General features: G+C 45.0%; 1 protein-coding gene across 2 annotated transcripts in view; it reads left to right on the top strand.

Annotated features, from left to right (window-relative positions):
* pnpla7b (patatin-like phospholipase domain containing 7b) overlaps positions 1-19272 on the top strand; it is a 309370-nt gene that overhangs the window by 132593 nt on the left and 157505 nt on the right. For both annotated transcript variants that reach the window (XM_080212442.1, XM_080212443.1), the window contains 2 exons: positions 266-341; positions 9736-9888. In XM_080212442.1, the coding sequence (XP_080068568.1) occupies positions 266-341; positions 9736-9888 (229 nt within the window). The remainder of the gene's footprint in view (positions 1-265; positions 342-9735; positions 9889-19272) is intronic.

Here is a 19272-nt window from a genome sequence, read left to right as displayed (position 1 = left end):
TTTGGTTCAATGCACATGTGCCTGAATTTTGGGGGGGGTTGGGGGGGCTGGTGGTGGTGGTAAGCAGAGAAGATGTCACAGGGAATTTTACCCTCAGCTTTTGGAGAGGTAACTTCTACTTGTATACACGAGCACCTGTGACATCCCTTTGGATGGCTCTGTAATGTTTGAGACACTATATAAAGACAATTTGCTGTTGAAATTGCTGTCTCTTATGAATTTGATCTTACAGTGTGAGCACTCATGAATTGGTGGTTTGTTTTAGGTGGTTACGCGACTCATTCACCTCCTTGGCCAAAAAATCCTCGGTAACCTGCAGCAAGTCAATGGTCCATTAGTAGGTAAGGGCTTTCATGGCACTAAACTCTCCCCCTTTCCCAGTGTATTGAACAGACAGTAACTGCATGGTGAGCTTTTTTCCTTTACAGGCTGTTGGAGATGGAGAGGAGAATAGTCCTTCACCCAATGGAAATTGTGTTTAAATGAGAAGATGATAACTTGTAGAAATGTTAATGCATTGGATAGGTGCCACATCAAAGATAAGATTACATGGTGTGAGGAATAACATAGTAGCATGGATAATGAATTGGTTAGCTTGCATGAAGCAGAGAGCAGACAAAAATGGGTCAATTTAGGGTCTGCAAGCTGTAACAAGTACTACAAGGATCAGTGTTAGGGCCTCAACTGTTTACCATTTTTGTCAATGACTTGGATGAAGGGACCAATTGTACGGTCGCTAAATTTGCTAATGACACCAAGATAGGTAGGAAAGTAAAATGTCAGGAGGAGTTAGAGTTGGCAATGGAATTGAAATAGATTAGGTGAATGGGCAAAAATTTGGCAGATGGAGTACAAGTGGGTTAAGTATGAACTTGTTCACTCTGGCAGGAAGAATGCCAATGCAGTTTACTCATTAAATAAAAACTGATTGCAAATCTTGATGGTACAGAGGGATCAGGGTGTTCTGGTGCTTGAATCACAAAAGTTTGACGTTTAAGTTTATTTATTAGTGTCACAAGTAGGCTTACATTAACTCTGCAATGAAGTTATTGTGAAAATTCACTAGTTACCACACTTCAGCATCTGTTCAGGTACACAGGGAGAATTTAGCACGGCCAAAGCACCAGCACGTCTTTCAGGCTATGGGAGGAAACCAGAGCACCTGGAGGAAACCCACACAGACATGGGGAGAATGTGCATACTCTGCACAGGCGGTGGCCCAAGCTGGGAATCAAACCTGTGTCCCTGGCACTGTGAGGCAGCAGTGCTAACCACTGTGCCACAAATGGCCTACTCCTGCTCCTAAAGCCTTTGTTTATCATTTTATAGGCTCTCAAAAAATAGGAGCTCCTCTCTTGAGATGCAGAAGTTCTTTCTAATTCATTTAAATTGTTAATGGAAAAATATTGATGGGGTACACGACCCATCTGAATGATTCGACCAACCTCATTGACTACTTGTATTGTTGATTCCAATGGTTACAATATGCAATGTTGATTGAAATAGCAGGAATGCTGTTCTATCTTTAAAGTTCTTCTGTTGATAGCACAATGATTCCATGAATTTCCCCACTGATCTTGCCTGTTGTTGTGGGGTTGAGGTTTGGCACCTGGACTGAAGGGTGAGGGTCTTTTTGTTCCTCTCATGAGGTAGCACGGTGGCACAGTGGTTAGCACTGCTGCAAGGACCTGGGTTTAATTGCGGCATTGGGCGACTGTGCCTGTGAGGAGTTTGCATGTTCTCCCCGTGTCTGTGCGGGTTTCCTCCAGATGCTCCCATTTCCTCCCACACTCCAAAAATGTGTAGGTTGGATGGGCACAGAAAGAAGTCTCTCAACACCAGGTTAAAGTCCAACCGGTTTATTTGGAATCACGAGCTTTCGGAGCACTGCCCCTTCATCAGGTTAGATGGATTAGCCATTTTGGGTTAAGGGGGTAGAACGGAGAGAAGGCGTGGATAAGTTACTTTCTGAATCAGTGTAGACTTGATGGGTTGAATGGCCTCTTCTGTACTGTAGGGATATGATTTTATGATATAATTGGTGTGGCTCTTGGTAATTGCACAACTTCTCCTCTGACTGTGAACTTTAGAAGTAACTCGCAGATAAACTATTCCACAAACAAATACTAAGGATGCTGGAAATCTGAAATACAAACAGAAAATGCTGGAGCCACTCAGACATTGTTATACTTGTGTAGGTAGAGATGTTGCAGCCGGAAAGAAGCTCGTGAATCTAATTACCATGCTTCTTTTGTGAAGGTGTCACCTTTAAGACTGAAATGCATCCATTTCATTTGCTTTAAGCCTATTTAAAATCAAAGTAATGTTACATAATAACCAAATTCAAGGCTTTCAATCTCTCTCTCATTTGGGTTTCCAATTATCTACATTCTCTTCATAATTAGAATGTAGTATTCCCTGATCATAGAGCACTGTTTTTGAATGTTTTTGTGGCTTGCCTATTCCAATCCTCTCTTGGCTGGTCTCCCATCTTAAAGCCTTTGTAAACTTAAATTCATACTCTCACACCAAGTCCCATTCCCCCATCACCCCTGTGCTCACTGGCCAACGTTGGCTCCCGGCCTGACAACATCTCCATTTTTAGCATTCTTAGTCTTGTTTTCAAACCCCTCCGTGGTCTCCTCCCACCCTCCGTATCTCTGTAATCTCCCCCAGCCCTCTGAGATACTTGTGTTCCTCCAATTCTGTCCTCCTGTGCATTCCCAATTTTAAACGCTCCACCACTGGTGACTGTGCCTCCAGTTGTCTCAGCCCCAAGCTCTGCAATTCCCTCCTCAAAATTACCTGCCCCTATAGGAGGGAATGAACGAACGGAGTCTTCTGAGACCATGGAGAGCTTTAACAAAAACAGCATGAGGGAGAGCAGAACTCATGGCTATAACTACAGCTTGCTTCCGACCTACTCAACTAAAAATTAGTTTTTATGGATTCTTGTACCTCTTCCTTTACATTACAAAGTAAATTTGCTGATGACACCAAAGTCGGAGGAGTGGTAGATAGTGAAGAGGGGTGTCATAGTTTACAGAGAGACTTGGACAAGTTGCAGAGCTGGGCCGAGAGGTGGCAGATGGAGTTTAATGCGGAAAAGTGTGAGGTAATTCACTTTGGCAGGAATAACAGATGTGTAGAGTATAGGGCTAACGGTAGGACTCTGAATAGTGTTGATGAACAGAGGGATCTAGGTGTATGTGTACATAGATCCCTGAAAGTTGGGAATCAAGTAGATAAGGTTGTTAGGAAGGCATACGGTGTCTTGGCGTTTATTGGTAGGGGGATTGAATTTAAGAGCCGCAACGTCATGTTGCAACTGTACAAAACTCTGGTGCGTCTGCACTTGGAGTATTGTGTGCAGTTCTGGTCCCCACATTATAGGAAGGATGTGGAGGCATTGGAGAGGGTGCAGAGGAGGTTTACCAGGATGTTGCCTGGTATGGAGGGGAGGTCCTATGAGGAGAGACTGAGGGATTTGAGGTTGTTTTCGTTAGAAAGAAGGCAGCTAAGAGGGGACCTTATTGAAACATATAAGATGATTAGAGGTTTAGATAGGGTGGACAGTGATAGCCTTTTTCCTCGGATGGAGAAAGCTAGCACAAGGGGGCATAGCTTTAAATTAAGGGGTGGTAGTTATAGGACGGATGTCAGAGGTAGGTTCTTTACCCAGAGGGTGGTGAGGGATTGGAATGCCCTGCCTGCTGCAGTTGTAGATGCACCTAGTCTGGGGGCGTTTAAGAGATCCGTGGATAGGTTTATGGATGGAAAGGGATTGGTTTAGGTTAGAGGGTCATTGCTTTTTTAATTGGTCGGCGCAACATCGTGGGCCGAAGGGCCTGTTCTGTGCTGTTATGTTCTATGTTCTAAAGTGTTACATTTACATTAGCTCATCATACCTTGAATTGGTTACAATTCTGTTTTTGATTATCTTACATGGTTCCATTGTCTTTTGTGCTTTAGTTTTAATCGTTTTCTGGACATCTCCTGTTTACCATATCAAAAATGTCATGTTTGTCAAACTGATTTTGATGAAGTGTTAATTGTCTCATCTCCTGGATACTTGATTAAGTTATCAGAGGCACATTGCTTCCTCCAGGCCTTGATAAGTGATGTCAATTCTCATATGGTTGTTGTAACCTTGGAATGATCCCATCTGGCTTGTGACTGTTTTAATGCAGTCTAAGATATAGTTATTTGTATTTTGTCTGCTTGCAGTGAGTGTGGATGCTACAGTGCTGTCTGTTTAACCCTTTCCACACACACTTCTCCTGCTTAGGCCCACACTCCCTGGGTTTTGCCCTACTGCAGATCCTCTTTCCCCCACCGCTCTTTGGATTCATTAGCTACTATCTTATCTTTATGTCTTGTGGTCTTGAACCCATGTCAAGCAGAAATACCTCCTTACCAAACCCCTGTATAATTTTTAAAACCTCAGTAAGGTCATTGCTTGGCCTCTTAAGGGAAAAGAGCCTCATCCTGTTCAGTCATTCCTAACAGTTATAACCTTTTCAGTTCTGGTATAATCCTTACAAATTGTTTTCTGTATCTTCTCCAGTAACACTATATCCTTATTTTGTAATGTGGAGACCAGAGCTCTGCACAATAATCTGCTAGGTCTAACCAAGATTATATACAAGATTAACATAATCCCTCTGATTTTCAATTCTAACCACTCAGAGATTCTTCTGGTTGGAGCTGGTATCCTGGGAATACCATTGTACAGAGCTCACAGTCTAAGACTTGGCGAAGCTAAGTTTGGTTCCATGCAGTTGAACTGAAGGCTGTACCTTTTGCCTGCTCTCTTTGAGCCAGGATATTACTGCATCAGAAAGGGCTGCCAAAGGAGCAGTGGTATGCACGGCATGTGTCAGCTGTGGCTCTGTTAGCAGCTCTCTCACCTCTTGAATTAGCAGGTTGGAGGTTCAAGTTCCGCTTCGGAGGCTGGAGCATCGAATGATCTGAGCTGACAGTCCGGTGTGCTACTGGCAGTGCTACAGCTGAGGCCCTACCTGCCTTCGCAGCTGGATGCAAAATACACTAGCGCGCAGATGAGCAGGGAAATTATCCCTGATTTTTCTGGCCAGTGTTTATCCCTTCATTAAACATCACCAGTAAAACAGATTATCACTCCCCATAGTGCAGTACTCCCTCCGTACTGTATCGGAGGGTTAGCTGAGATGTGCTCAAAGTCTAGGAGTAGAACTGAATCAGACTGGTTCCAGAGGTGAGAGCTACTACTGAGCTGCAGTTAACATGGCGACAGGGAGCATCAAGGTTCAAACACCGCTAGATCCACCCAATTGAAAGCACCTTTCATTGGAAATGATGGTGGCAGAACCATCCTAAAGTCTATAACCAGCAAGATGGCAATACCAAAGTTTGCTGTTTGCCTTTTAACCAGAGTGTCCCTATGGTCTGAATGGTGACAAAACTGCGAGCCATTGGCGGTATAGTGGGCATCAACATTACAATGGCTGCCCGGTGTCTCACTCGCAAACCTCCCTGCCAACTCGCGTTAGTCCATTTCCGCCAGACTTTTGAGCCATTTTGTTTCCCTGCATAAATGGTGATTTTTACTAAATGTTACAGAGCTTGCCATTATCGAAGCATTGGTGTCCATAGTGCCATAGAAGCCTTATAAATATTAAGTCCTTCCTCTCATACATTGCCTTTTGCTTTGCATCTCTCATAGTGACTTCCTCCATTTGCTTGTTCGCTTTGTCCTGAGCAAGTGCTTCCCGTGTCCCTGTTTTCTGTTTCTATCATATTTACACTCACTGTAGTGCTCACTCGCTTTCACGTTCCTGCTTTCACTCTCCTGATTGCTCAATGGCTCTCCCCATCTCACCCTTTGCTTTCTTTCTTCTCCTCTTACTCTCACTTTCCTTGCGTTTAGCTGCACACACATTTAGTTCATCTCTCAATGTGTGGTCTTAGACTCTCTAACATAGAAACTAGAAGCAGGAGTAGGCCATTTGTCCCTTTTGAGCTTGCTCTGCCATTCATTATCCTTTGATCCCTTTAGCCCCAAGAGCTATATCTAATTTCTTCTTGAAATTGCATAACGTTTTGGCCTCAATTACTTTCTGTGGTAGTGAATTCCACACGTTCACCACTCTCTGGGTGAAGACATTTCTCCTCACCTCAGTTCTAAAAGGTTTACCCCTTATCCTCAAAGCTATGATCCCTAGTTCTGGACTCCCCCACCATCGGGAACATTCTTTCTGAACATACCATGTTAGAATTTTATAAGTTTCTATGAGATTTCCCCCCCTCACTCTTCTAAAACTCCAGTGAATATAATGCTAATTGATCATCCCAGAAATCAGCCTGGTAAACTTTTGCTGTGCTCCTTTCTGTAGCAAGGGCATCCTTCCTCAGATGACTGCACACTCTAAAACTGCGCACAATACCATTGTACAGAGCTCACAGTCTAAGACTTGGTGAAGCTAAGTTTGGTTCCATGCAGCCGAACTGAAGGCTTCCCCAATGCCCTATACAATTGCAGCAAAGCATCCCTATCCCTACACTCAAATCCTGTTGCTATGAAGGCCAACATACCATTTGCTGCCTTTACTGTCTGTTATACCAGCACGCTTTCAGCGACTGATGCACAAGGACACCAAAGTCTCACTGAGTATCACTTCCCTCAATTTACACCCATTCAAGTAGTAATCTGTCTTCCTATCATTGCTACCAAAGTGGATAACTCACATTTATCTACATTATACTGCATCTGCTATGCAGATGCCCACACAGTCAGCCTGTCCAAATCATGCTGAAGCATCTCTGCATCCTCCTCACAGCTCACCCTCCTACCCAACTTTGTATCACCTGCAAATTTGGAGATAATACATTTAGTCCCCTCAAACAAATCATTAATATATAATGTGAACAGTTGGGGCCCTAGCACAGGTCCCTGCAGAACCCTACAGGTCAATCTGAAAAAGACCCGTTTATGCCAACTCTTTGCTTCCTATCTGCTAACCAGTTTTCTATCCATCTCAAGACATTACCTACAACCCTATGTGTATTAAAATTACATAGTAGTCTGTTACATGAGACCTTGTCGAAAGCCTTCTGAAAGCCTAAAGAAACCACGGCCATTCCAATAGATCTGTCAAGCATGATTTCCCTTTTGTAAATCCATGCTGACTTTGATTATACCACAACTTTCCAATTGCTGAGTTATGAAATCCTTGATAATAGACTCCAGCATCTTCCCCATTAGGCTCACATGTCTATAGTTTCCTGTTTTCTCCCTATCTCCCTTTTTGAATAGCAGGTTTACGTTAGCTACCCTTTAATCTGTAGGAACCAGTCCAGAGCCCAAAGAATTGTGGGAAATGACCAGCAGCGGGTCTACAATTTCCAGGGCCGTTTCCTTAAGTACTCTGGAATGCAGATTATCAGGCCCTGGAGAATTATCCACGTTAAATCCCATCAATTTTCCCAAAGCCATTTCTGTACTAATGCTGACTCCCTTCAGTTCCTCAATAAAACATGTTTCCCTCAGAACTTCTAGTACATTATTCATGTCTTTCGTTGTGAAGACTGAAGCAAAGTATCAGTTTAGTTCCTTGGCCATTTCTTTATTACCCATTCAGAATTCTCCTGCTTCTGACTGTAAGGGGCCTTACATTCATTTTTGTTAATCGTTTGCTATTTACATATCTATAAAAACTTTTACAGTCAGTTTTCCCCTTTGGGTCCTCCTTTGCTGAATTTTAAACTGCTCCCGCTCCTCGGAACTATTGCTTTTTCTTGCCAATTTGTATGCTTCTTGAATCTGATGCGATCTCTAATTTCCCTTGTAAGCCATGGTTTGGCCACAATTCCCTTACCGCTCTTGTGCTAAGTAGAAATAAACAACTTCTGGCGTTCACCGATTTGTTCCTTTAAATGCCTGCCGCTGCCTGTCCACTGTCTTTCCTTTCAGTAACGTTTCCCACTCCACCATGCTGCACGCCATCATAGTTACCTTTTTATTGAGATTCGGGACCCTGGTCTCGGAATCAACTTACATCACTCTCCACCTTGACGAACAATTCTATCATGCTGCCCTCCGCTCCGATACAGCATTCACCATTCTCCCTTGCGTCCTCCCACTCCTGCTGCGTAGCCCCTCCTTCCTGATCAGAGTCCTGCCCCCTCCATCTTCCTGCTTGTTCAGCACCCCACACCCCCACCCTCGCAGGGTTCTCCCATCCTCCTCAACGTGGTTTCCACCCACGCCCCCCCCCCCCTTACCTGTGACCCCACTCTGTCAAATAGGAGCCTCTCCTCCTCCCAGGACTCCTATCCTGTTTATACCATCAGATAGATATGAGTGTTTATATTAATTAGCAGCATTAGTTAGTCATTCATCCACTCGAACATGCTTCACCATATCATGAGATCATGACTGATTTGACTGTGTCCTTCCTGCCCAGCCTTGCTACCCTTTGACTCCCTAGAATCATAGAACCCTACAGTGCAGAAAGAGGCCCTTCGGCCCATCGAGTCTGCACTGAACACAATCCCATCCAGGCCCTAACCCCATACCCCCACATATTATACCCACTAATCCCTCTAACCTACGCATCCCTGGACACTAAGGGGCTATTCCTTAGCACGGCCAATCAACCTAACCCGCACATCTTTGGACTGTGGGAGGAAACCCACGCAGACATGAGGAGGATGTGCAAACTCCACACAGACAGTGACCCGAGCCGGGATTTGAACCCAGGACCCTGGAGCTGTGAAGCAGCAGTGCTACTGTGCTGCCTCTTGGCCAAAAATCTGTTTAGCTGCCTATAATTTTCAAATTTTTGACAAATATAAAGGTCGGATCATGGAGCTAGTCCACGTAGGGATTTACCTTCCATGTGGCTAAACGGTTCTAACGACATTTATCCATCCAGCTCCTTAATGTTTCATCCCCCTTACTTTCATTTACCAATCTAATTCTGATCAGAATTCCGGAACACGCTCCCTAACTGCACTGTGGGTGTACCTACACCACGTGGATTGCAGCGGTTCAAGAAGGCAGCTCGCCACCACCTTCTCGAGGGCAATTAGGAATGGGCATTAAATACTGACCAGTCAGCAATGCCTCCACCCCGGGAGACCACCTTATTATCATGCTATAAATGAACAGCCATAAACATTAGATTACTGTCTTAAATGTGCTTTAAAAATATTACATTCAAATTCTTTAATGCTCGGGGGGGGGTAAAGAGACTGCCTACTGGATCACAGTGGCCTATAGGGAGAGGAAACCTCTACCAGTATACTTGCTGCTGGATAGTGTTGTGTGTGATCAGGATTGGACTTGTTTATCACATCGTTGCAGTACGTAGGCCTTTACACATTTGCTGCCCCAGGTTCATGCAGAAAAAACAGCCACTCGACCCAATGCACCACTGTCTCCCATTTGATGTAAGCTCAGAACGTTGGACAGGGCTGCATGGCACAATGCTTGGTATTGACCATGGTACTGCTCCTCTCAGCTCCAGCTGTACCCTGATGGTAACAGAAACACAGTAAGAAGTCTCACAACACCAGGTTAAAGTCCAACAGGTTTATCTGGTAGCAGATGCCACTAGCTTTTGGGGCTTTGCCGGTAACAGAAACTCCAGCGCACTGTGGAGGTATGAGAAGTGGTTCAGTACTGTCAACGCTCTTGCTTGTCATTGCATTAGCTAACTTCAGTAAAGGTTATTATTATTTTCTCTGTGTAAGGTCGTGGCTTGGGAATCCATACTGTGAGCAACAAATTGGAATCGGTGGGGAATCCTGCCAGTAATCTCGCCACGGTCGCCATCTTGCCAGTGTCTGATGATGTTCCCATCACCGCCTTCACTCTGGAACTCCGCCATGCTCTCAGTGCCATAGGTAAGAAACAATTCCAATGATTCTGTCGATTACAAAGCTTGTGCTGTATACAATGCACTGTCTGAATCTATCTGCAGTTTATACACTATACTCATCGTGCACTTAGGATGAGTGCATCACTAGATTGGCTGTATTTATTGTCCTGAACGAATTTAATGGCCCCCTGATATTGAACAGGAATCAGGTGTAGGGAACCCCAGCTCAGAACTGCAGTGCCCCTAAAGGACATTACTGAGTGCTAGCACAGACACTTGCAAACAGAGGATAGCAGAACCTGTCGCTGAGGTGTCTAATTTATAGGTTGCAATGTTCTGAGCACCCATTAATTTCACGCACAAATATTTGCGCACGTTTTTCCTGTGTTCCTGCTAAAATATTTAAAACCTCCAAAGATACTGTATAATGACACAGTGTGATCCAACAAGCACTGATTCACCCCTGAAGACCCCCCTAACAAATACCCTTTCATCCCCAGAGACACCCAACAAGTACCCGATTTCCCCCAGAAACCCCCAACAAATACTGGTCCCCCCCCCGCCCCCCCAGAGACCCCTGGCGCACATTGAACAATCCTTGATTTAATGTCCACAAAATGATGCTTTCCAAATTACGTTTAGGAAATGTTGTGTCGAACAGAATCAGTATTTGTGGCAGTAAGTGTGGAAGAATGACGAGAGGTTGGATGGCTAATGCAGAAATCTGACCCTAGGCTCTGCTCAGACCTTGAGACGTCCAGGTTGAGAACATCTGTAAATGGAGCACTGATCAGAGAATGTGTTGTGAAGCAGCCAACAGCACGTTGGCTCATTCCTGAATATTACTGCTGAATAATCACAATGCGTAATATATTCATCTTGTGAGCACTGAGCCTGTTTCTGACTGATACAGAGATCACCTTGTGCAAAAGATAGAAATTGTACAAATTTATCAGCACCAGAGGGAGGTTTTCTTGGCCGAATTTCAGTTGGTGGAGGGAAATTTCAGAATCTGATTTTTTTTTCTGTGTGTGAAAATATTTGAGTAACGTTTTGGTGAAACTGATAATGACACAATGCACTTGTGTTCGTAGGAACCATCAGTGTTACATTTCTGGGTAATTAGGGAATGAGAACAGGAAAGGGATGAAACCTTTCCCTCTGTGGTGAGCTGACTGCTGCTTGCTGAAGCCCGCTTGATGCGATGGCCTTTCATCTTAATGTTCCTACTGGTGAATCTTATCCAGGGGCAAATGAGAAGCTGCTCGCAAGTTGCTGTCTTCCCAGTGGCCAGAAATCAATTGTGGTTTGCTGTTATGGTTTTATCGATGACTTCCCATCGTCCTCACCCCCACCCCTGGCCAGCAAAGTATGCTTTTGGGCTGCAGGGGTTGGTCTTCTCCCTAAAGCCTGGAATTCCCTTGTTGTAGGTAAAATAATACCTCTGAGACTGTTAGTGAGTCAAAATACAGTGGTTTTTATTTCAAAGCTCTGGTGTTTATTCCAGAGCTTTGGGAGAACTGGTAACAATGGACTGCCAGACTTCTCATAGAACACAAACACAAGTGCGCGTTTATACATTACGAGCTCCAGCAGTAATCGCGATTCAAAGTTCCAATTCCGGCCAGACCTCCAGGTCCTCCTTCCCTGGGCATGATTTAGCTTCAGAGTTGACCAGAGATTATTGTCCAGCTGGCCGTTGCGGTCATGACACAGGCTTAATCCGGTCACGATTCAAAACCCTTCTGCAGCAGTACTGGCATCCCTGTCTTTGAAGTTACTAGTGCAATCGCGGCTGTCTTTCCTGTTTAAAAGATGGTATCACGATCTGTCATCAGCAGCTGTCAAAAGCTGGTATCATAATCTACCATCTGTGTAACGATGTCCAACTAACACAAATAGGTCAGATTTACAAAGTCGACAAAATAACAGCCTTTATTAAACTATCTCTCTTTATAAAAATGAGAGTTAAAGCATGTGACAAATGAAAAAATAACTTATATTAATGCCAGGAGCAGTATAAGCTTGAGGAGATCAGTCATGAGGAAGAGTTATGTTTGTGATATATTCTAGGTACAAAATCCATTCACCCTTTTCCTACTTTATCCCTCTTTAAATCTTTTTGCCTCTCAATTTGTTCTGTCCCCTTAAAGCACTTATTAAAGCCCACCTTTTTGACTAACCTTTTGTTCTCCTAATCGGTCCTTCCTCTGTTCTGTTAATCGTGTGCTAAATTGTGGCGGGTGAAACTAGAACTAAGGGGCATGGCCTCAAACTAAGGGGGAGCAGATTTAGGACTGAGCTGAGGAGGAACTTCTTCACCCAAAGGGTTGTGAATCTGTGGAATTTCCTGCCCAGTGAAGAAGTCGAGGCTACCTTGTTGAATGTTTTTAAGGCAAGGATAGATAAATTTTTGAACAGTAAAGGAATTAAGGGTTATGGTGAGCAGGCGGCTAAATGGAGCTGAGTCCATGAAAAGATCAGCCATGATCTTATTGAATGGCAGAGCAGGCTCGAGAGGCCAAATGGCCTCCGCCTGCTCCTAGATCTTATGTTCTCTTGTTTGGGTCGGGGTCGGTTATCCTCCAGTTAATGAAGACAGTTTGATCAGTTGGCAGTTTCATTTACACTGGATTTCATGACTTCAAAGAGATAGAAGGAACAGTGACTTTGTAGTGAATCTAATAGCTCCAAGGTTACTCCATACAATGTTAAATAAACCACACAATGTGAATTTTAACTCAAAGCACTCATTCAGATATTCGCTCTTTGTGATTTCTGAACTAAACCTACAGTTGCCACCAGGATGGATAAAATATTTTTTCTAGAATTACTTTACTGCTGGAACCAAGTATGGGCAATAGAAAGCACTGAGGCAATTTGGAATGATTTTTTTGAAGCGAATTGGAAATATGTTCAGATCAAGAAACCACATATTTCTGCATTGAGGTGGGTGTTCTGACAAGTTATTAAAATGGGAATGAGTTGCACTCGGTATACTAACAGCTAATGTCTCACGGTGCTTCTTATAGGGCATTGGAGGTTTTATAAAAGATGTATTATCCGATTTGTCAGCTCTGGATGTGGCATTGACCAAGGAGCAATGGGAACATTGCTTAGTCTAGGAGTGATGCAGAGAGAGGTTCGTGTAGCAGTGGAGCAGACTCTGGGATCATCAGCGTGGTGGTGGGGAAGTGAGGTTAACGTCTGCCAGCAGTGGGAAGAGGGGTTGAAAGCAAGCTTAAAAACAGAAAATGCTGGAAAATCTCAGCAGGTCTGACAGCATCTGTGGAGAGGGAGTAGAGCCAACGTTTTGAGTGTGGATGATCCTTCATCGGAGCTAAGAGGAAAGAAAATCAGAAGCGTTTCTATATGAGTATGGGGATGGGGGGGGTGTTGTAATTGGCCAAAGGGAATGCAAATGATGATGAAGAAGGCTGAGAAAGGTGTTACAAGTGTCCATAAAGCGATCCGAATGTGTAAATGGCAGAACGGAGGTACAGATTGTTAAGGAGACTGATGAATGTGGCAGTTGCACTGAAGGTGGGGGTGGGGGCAAAATGGAGGGTGAGAATAGAGAAGTGAAAATAATGAAGGATGATAAAATGGTTGAAGGAGATGAAATGGATTGAAATAAATGGAAATGGGGTGAAGGTGGAGGAGAGAGTTCATGCCCTGAAGTTGTTGAACTCGGTGTTCAGCCCTTAAGGCTGTACAGTGCCCAATCGGAACATGAGGTGCTGTTCCTGCAATTTGTGTTGGGGTTCGCTAGAACGTTGCAAAAGACCTCGGACGGACGTGTGGACAGAAGAACAGGGTAGGGTGTTGAAGTGGCAAGTGACAGGAAGGTCAGATTCCAGCATCTGCAGTATTTTGCTTTTATCTTAAGGAGCGGTGACTTGTGTTTGGGAAATGCCTGTAAATGATTTGTGTATCCGCGGTTTTAATAAGTCACCCTTTCCCAGCGGAGTGCTGGGAGCCAGCAAAGAGGGGAGGAACTGGGTCAGGGTATGGGGCTGGGTGAATGGGTGCAGGTAGGCACTGGGTAAGGCAGCAGGCGAAGCAGGATGTGTGACGCGCAGAAAAGCTGCAAAGTCGTGATGGTGGAGGGGAGTGGCGAGTTGGAAGCTTAAACTGAGGCCGAGCTGGGGTTGTGAGCTCACTGCGCTTTTTGATATCGATATTGTCAAATATATTTATCTTTCTTTTGTTTGCCTATGTATGTGCAGATATTTACATTCACGCGTGTGCAATCATGCACACAAGAAACAGAGAACATAAAACGTTGGTGAAAAATTCTAGCAGCGTCATCAAAGCAAATGCAATCTTTGCCAGGTTATTCGACATACCAGCTGACTGTACATCCGTGTAGAAATCTAGGTCAATGGAAAGCTGTACAGCTGCAGCTCCGTAACAGTGTGAGTTACCCTGCTCCTGCCTTGTTACCAATCCCCCAGTCTGTGCACAGAGAAGGTGGCCAGCCCAGATTCAAGACCCCTTCCTAGCCGCTGTCCCAGGAAGTTGGATTTTAACGCTCGGCACATGCTTTTTGTGCTGCTGCTGCTATTTGTAATCAGTGCTGGGAGCTTGAAGAGGTAGTCCATTTTGAGTGAGGAGTGTTAGAGATAAGTTGTAGAATGTGCTTTCCCGGGTGCTGACAGGCCTGCAGTATGTTTGCAAGGTTTTCATCCTTGCGTAAAGGGTTGAGGATTTAGGACTTCTCTTTACCTCGTTTCTCATCAATATTAATGTAGTAAAACGTTTAGACAAATTTTCAGTTTTTTTTCTCTGTCTGATATCAGAAACTTGATGTGGAGATGCCAGCGTTGGACTGGGGTAAACACAGCAAAGAAGCCTGACAACACCAGGTTTAAGTCCGACCGATTTCATTTGATAGTAAACCTTGAAAGCTTGTGAGTTTACTATCAGATAAATCGGTTGGACTTAAACCTGGTGTTGTCAGACTTCTTACTGCATCAGAAACTTGAGCAGGAAAAATGCCACTTAAATAAAGTTGCCATTTGCCAAGTGGAAGCAAGGGCCGGATAATTTGCACTTTATGATTAACTGACTAATGGATAGAAAGGGCCGGTTTACAAAGAGTGTTGTCTAAGGTAGCACCACCCAATTTAGCTGAGTCGCTCTTGCAGACAAGATGAGCCAGCGGGCCCCCGGAACTGTAAAGCATTTTATGATTCCGGGTCATATGACCCTGAGTTGTAGCACTGAAAGGTCTCTGGTTGTAACCCTAGTTGACACAGACGGACAGTGAATGCTGACCTGTGCAAAGTTAGCTGATCCTAATCACTGTAACAATAAAATATTTCAGTGCCCTTAGATGAGAAACCAGCCAGGTTTCTTGCCCTTGGTCCTGAATCAGTGGTCTATATAAATATATAGAGATGTCTGAGTGCTTGCTGATGTCAAGCAAGAACAGGACCGATTTCTGATTCTAACCACATATCCATGCCATTATTAAAATCACCTTTTTCCACCTCATTAACATCACCCACCTCCACCTTTGCTTCATTTGCTGCTGAAAATCTCATTCATGCCATTGTTACTTCCCGGTTTAGCTATTCCAGTGCACTCCTGGTTTGTTCCCTCATTCTATCCTCTATAAACTGGAATTCATCTCAAGCTCTGCTGTCCATATTCTTCTTGCACCAAGTCCATCACCCTGTGATCGCTGAGCTATGTCGGCTCCCATTTAATCAGTGTCTCAGTTTTTAAAGTTCTCATCTGTGTTTTCAGATTCCCTCATGACTTTACCTCTCCATATCACTGTGAATCTCATCAGCCTCTCAACCCTCTGAGATAGCTGTGTTCCTCTATATCCGGTCTCTTGCACACTCCTGCTTTTCCACTGTTGGTGACTGTTGCTTCAGCTGCTGAGGCTCTGAGTTCTGGAATTCCCTCCTTAAACATCTCTCCCACTTTTGACCACCTGGCTGAATACCTTCTAAGCAGCTTGCTGTCCAACTTTGATAATGTTCCTGTGAAGCTGTTTGTGACATGTTACTGAGTTAAATGTGCTATGTAAATACAGGTTGTTGTCGATGGCAGACAAGTTGAATAGTCAATTGACCCTCATCATCTAGCTTTACACATGAATAATTGTCACCTTGAGGCAGCAAAGGTTAAGAGCAGAACAGATCCCTAGGGCACTCCACTGGTGACCGACCTCCATGCAGAAAAAGACCCATCCATAACCACTCTCTGCCTTCTGCAGGCAAGCCAGTTCTGGATCCACAAGGCCAAAGCCCCTTGGGTCCCATGCCCTCTCACCTTCTCAAGAAGTCTTGCATGGGGGGACCTTATCAAACGCCTTGAAGTCCACGTAAACCACGTCCACCGCTCTTCCTTTGTCGATGTGTTCAGTCACGTTTTCAATGAGGGGCATAGATCAGCAAGATAGTCAGTATCTTTTCTCCAAGTAGGGGAGTATAAAATTAGAAGGCATAGGTTTAAGTGAGAGGGGAGAGATACAAAAGGGTCCAGATGGGCAATTTTTTCACACAGTCTTGGGTGTTTGGAACAAGCTGCCAGAGGTAGTAGCAGAGGTGGGTACAATTTTGTCTTTTAAGAAGCATTTGGACAGTTAGGTATAGAAAGACATGGGCCAAATGCAGGCAATTGGGACTAGCTTAGGGGTTTCAAAAAAAAAAGGTGGCATGGATAAATTGGGCCGAAGGGCCTGTTTCCATGCTGTAAACCTCTATGACTCTCTGCTTATCTGGTCTGGCCTACACGTATCTGCAAACCCACAGAAATGGATCTTCCCTCTGAAATGGTCAAGCAAGCCACTTAGTTCAAAGGCAATTAGGGATGGGCAATGAATGCTGACCTTGCCAGTGACATACATATGGAATCATAGAATCCCTACAGTACTGGAGGAGGCCATTCAGCCCATTGAGCCTGCACCAACGACAATCCCACCCTATCCCTGTAACCCCCCCAATTACCCTGCTAATCCCCCGGACTAAGGGGCAATTTACAATGGCCAGTGCACCTAACCTGCACATCTTTGGGTTGGGGGAGGAAACTGGTGTGCTCGGAGGAAATCCACGCAGAAATGGGGAGAACGTACAAACTCCAGACATGGTTATCTAAGCTGGGAATTGAACCCAGGTCAGAGAGAGAGCAGTGCTAATCATTGTGCCACCGTGCCATCCATTCCTGTGTAAGAATAAAAAAGATTTGATCGTTATTTTAGAGAGATGGCACAGGATGAGCTGAATGGCCTGATGCTGAAGAATTCTATAATATAATGCATCGTTTCTCCTTTATAAAATTCTGCTACAGTTGTGGCTTTGATCAAGAAGAAATTTTTGATTATCCTTGCATTTTATGACAAGTATAAATAATGGTGCAAAGGAAGCAGAAAGCCACAGAGGTAAATTGGTTTATTGCTATCACTTTTTTTGGTCCTGAGATGAAATTTTCATTAAAGATGGCCTTGTTTCCCCAGTGCTTGTTTATTGCTTTACATACAGTAGTACATTAATAACCAGGAGGCAGGCTGACCCACTGGTGCATAGAAATATTGTTTTAATACGAGGGGCTGGTATGATTGACGATGGTCGTCATGGAGTCCTCCATTTCAGCCGGGCTGCAATGACGTTCTCCCTGAAGGATGCACGTGACCAGTGTTCACTTCTGAAATACAAGCAAAATACTGCAGAAGCAGCTCTGATGAAGGGTCATCCAGACTTGAAACGTTGGCTCTATTCACTTGTCACAGCTGCTGCCAGACTTGCTGAGATTTTCCAGCATTTTCTGTTCACTTCTGCAACTAGTTTTGAGTTTCATTATCTTCAAACACACGTTTGCCCTTTCCTCCTTTTACAGTCGATGACTTTAGTCGCAGGATGGGTGCACTTAGAACCCCACAGTGCAGAAAGAGGCCCTTTGGCCCATTGACTCTGCACTGACCACAATCCCACCCAGGCCCTACCCCTATGCCCCTACATATTATACCCGCTAATCCCTCTAACCTACGCATCCCTAGACACTAAGGGGCAATTTCTTCGCATGGCCAATCAACCTACCCCGCACAGCTTTGGACTGTGGGAGGAAACCAGAGAACCCGGAGGAAACACTTGCAGACACGAGGAGAATGTGCAAACTCCACACAGACAGTGACCCAAGTCAGGAATTGGACCCTGGACCCAGGACCCTGGAGCTGTGAAGCAGCAGTGCTAACCGCTGTGCTACCGTGCCGCTTGGCATTTGTTCTGTGCAAACATCCATTTCCTATTAGTGGGTACATTATGGGGCTATTACTTTTTAGCTTTTCATTGCACCCCCCCCCCCCCCCCCACCATCATCTCCTGAAGATTAGCTGGATGTTCAACTCTAGAATGGTGGGGGGGGGGGGGGGGGGGGGGGGGGGAACCAAGTGACTGGGAAGGTTAAAGAGTGGTTAGAGATGGTGGTTGTAGGTGAGGATGATAAAGTGGGGGTTGGGGGATGAGCATAGCAGTGGTGGACAGAGGGAAGGAACCCAATGGGCTGCGATAAGTGAAGAGGCACCAGAAGGGAGCTGGGGGGCGGTGGGGGGAGGCTGGCACCATTACAGTTGAACTTGATCCCTGTCCTCCACTGATGATGGCATGTGAAGATGTCCGATTGTGTTTGGGAATGTAATTCACTCTCCATTTGTCCCCTTTGATGGGCTGCAGTCAGTTGAAAGACGTGTGATGTTTTCTTTGCAAAATCCAGTGCAGGCCAGCAATGGAAGCCAGAATGGGAGTTTCTTGGTCAGAATGGATGAGTGCCACGTCACAATGTATTTACCGTGTGAATCATATTGGCCCAAAGCTTCTTGGTTCCCTAGCGTCACGTTTGGGGGTTACCCCAATAATGCGCTGGGGAATCCCTGTGGGATGTAAGAGTTTACCTGGCAATTGTGCTGAGCTCGAAACGATTGGTTAGAAGCGATTTAAACTTTAAATCCGGTCGGCCAATCTCACCCTGACAGTGAAAGAGAAAATCCCTTCTAACTACACAACAACTGTCTAACCACCCGGACCTAGCTTTGCGGGAGGGCCCCCCCCTCCCCAGCTGTGCACACACACCCCTTCAGGAGAGGGGACTTGCCAACAATAATCCCTAACTGCCTCCCCTCCCTCTAGGCCAATGCTACCCTGGGGGCACGCTGCCCTGCTCCTGACTCAGCCAACCTGAGTGCCGAAGGTTGGGGGAGATTGGAGCCGTGGAATCCCAGCGTGGGTAGGTGTCGGGAGTGGCAATCCAGCAGAGACTGACACTCCGCAGAAGTTACCGCCCATTGGAATGGTTTGAAGCTCTGGTTGATGGCTGTGGGTAGCATTGTTGTGGTGCAGCACTGTAGTGTTAACTTTGTGACTTGCGTTATTAAACATGAGTGGCATGTTTGTACATGCCT

This window comes from Carcharhinus amblyrhynchos, chromosome 25 (assembly GCF_965287045.1).
Source record: "Carcharhinus amblyrhynchos chromosome 25, sCarAmb.v2.hapA, whole genome shotgun sequence".
NCBI lineage: Eukaryota > Metazoa > Chordata > Chondrichthyes > Carcharhiniformes > Carcharhinidae > Carcharhinus > Carcharhinus amblyrhynchos.
Note: the sequence above shows the minus strand (reverse complement) of the source record. Positions and strands in the feature narration are given on the sequence as shown.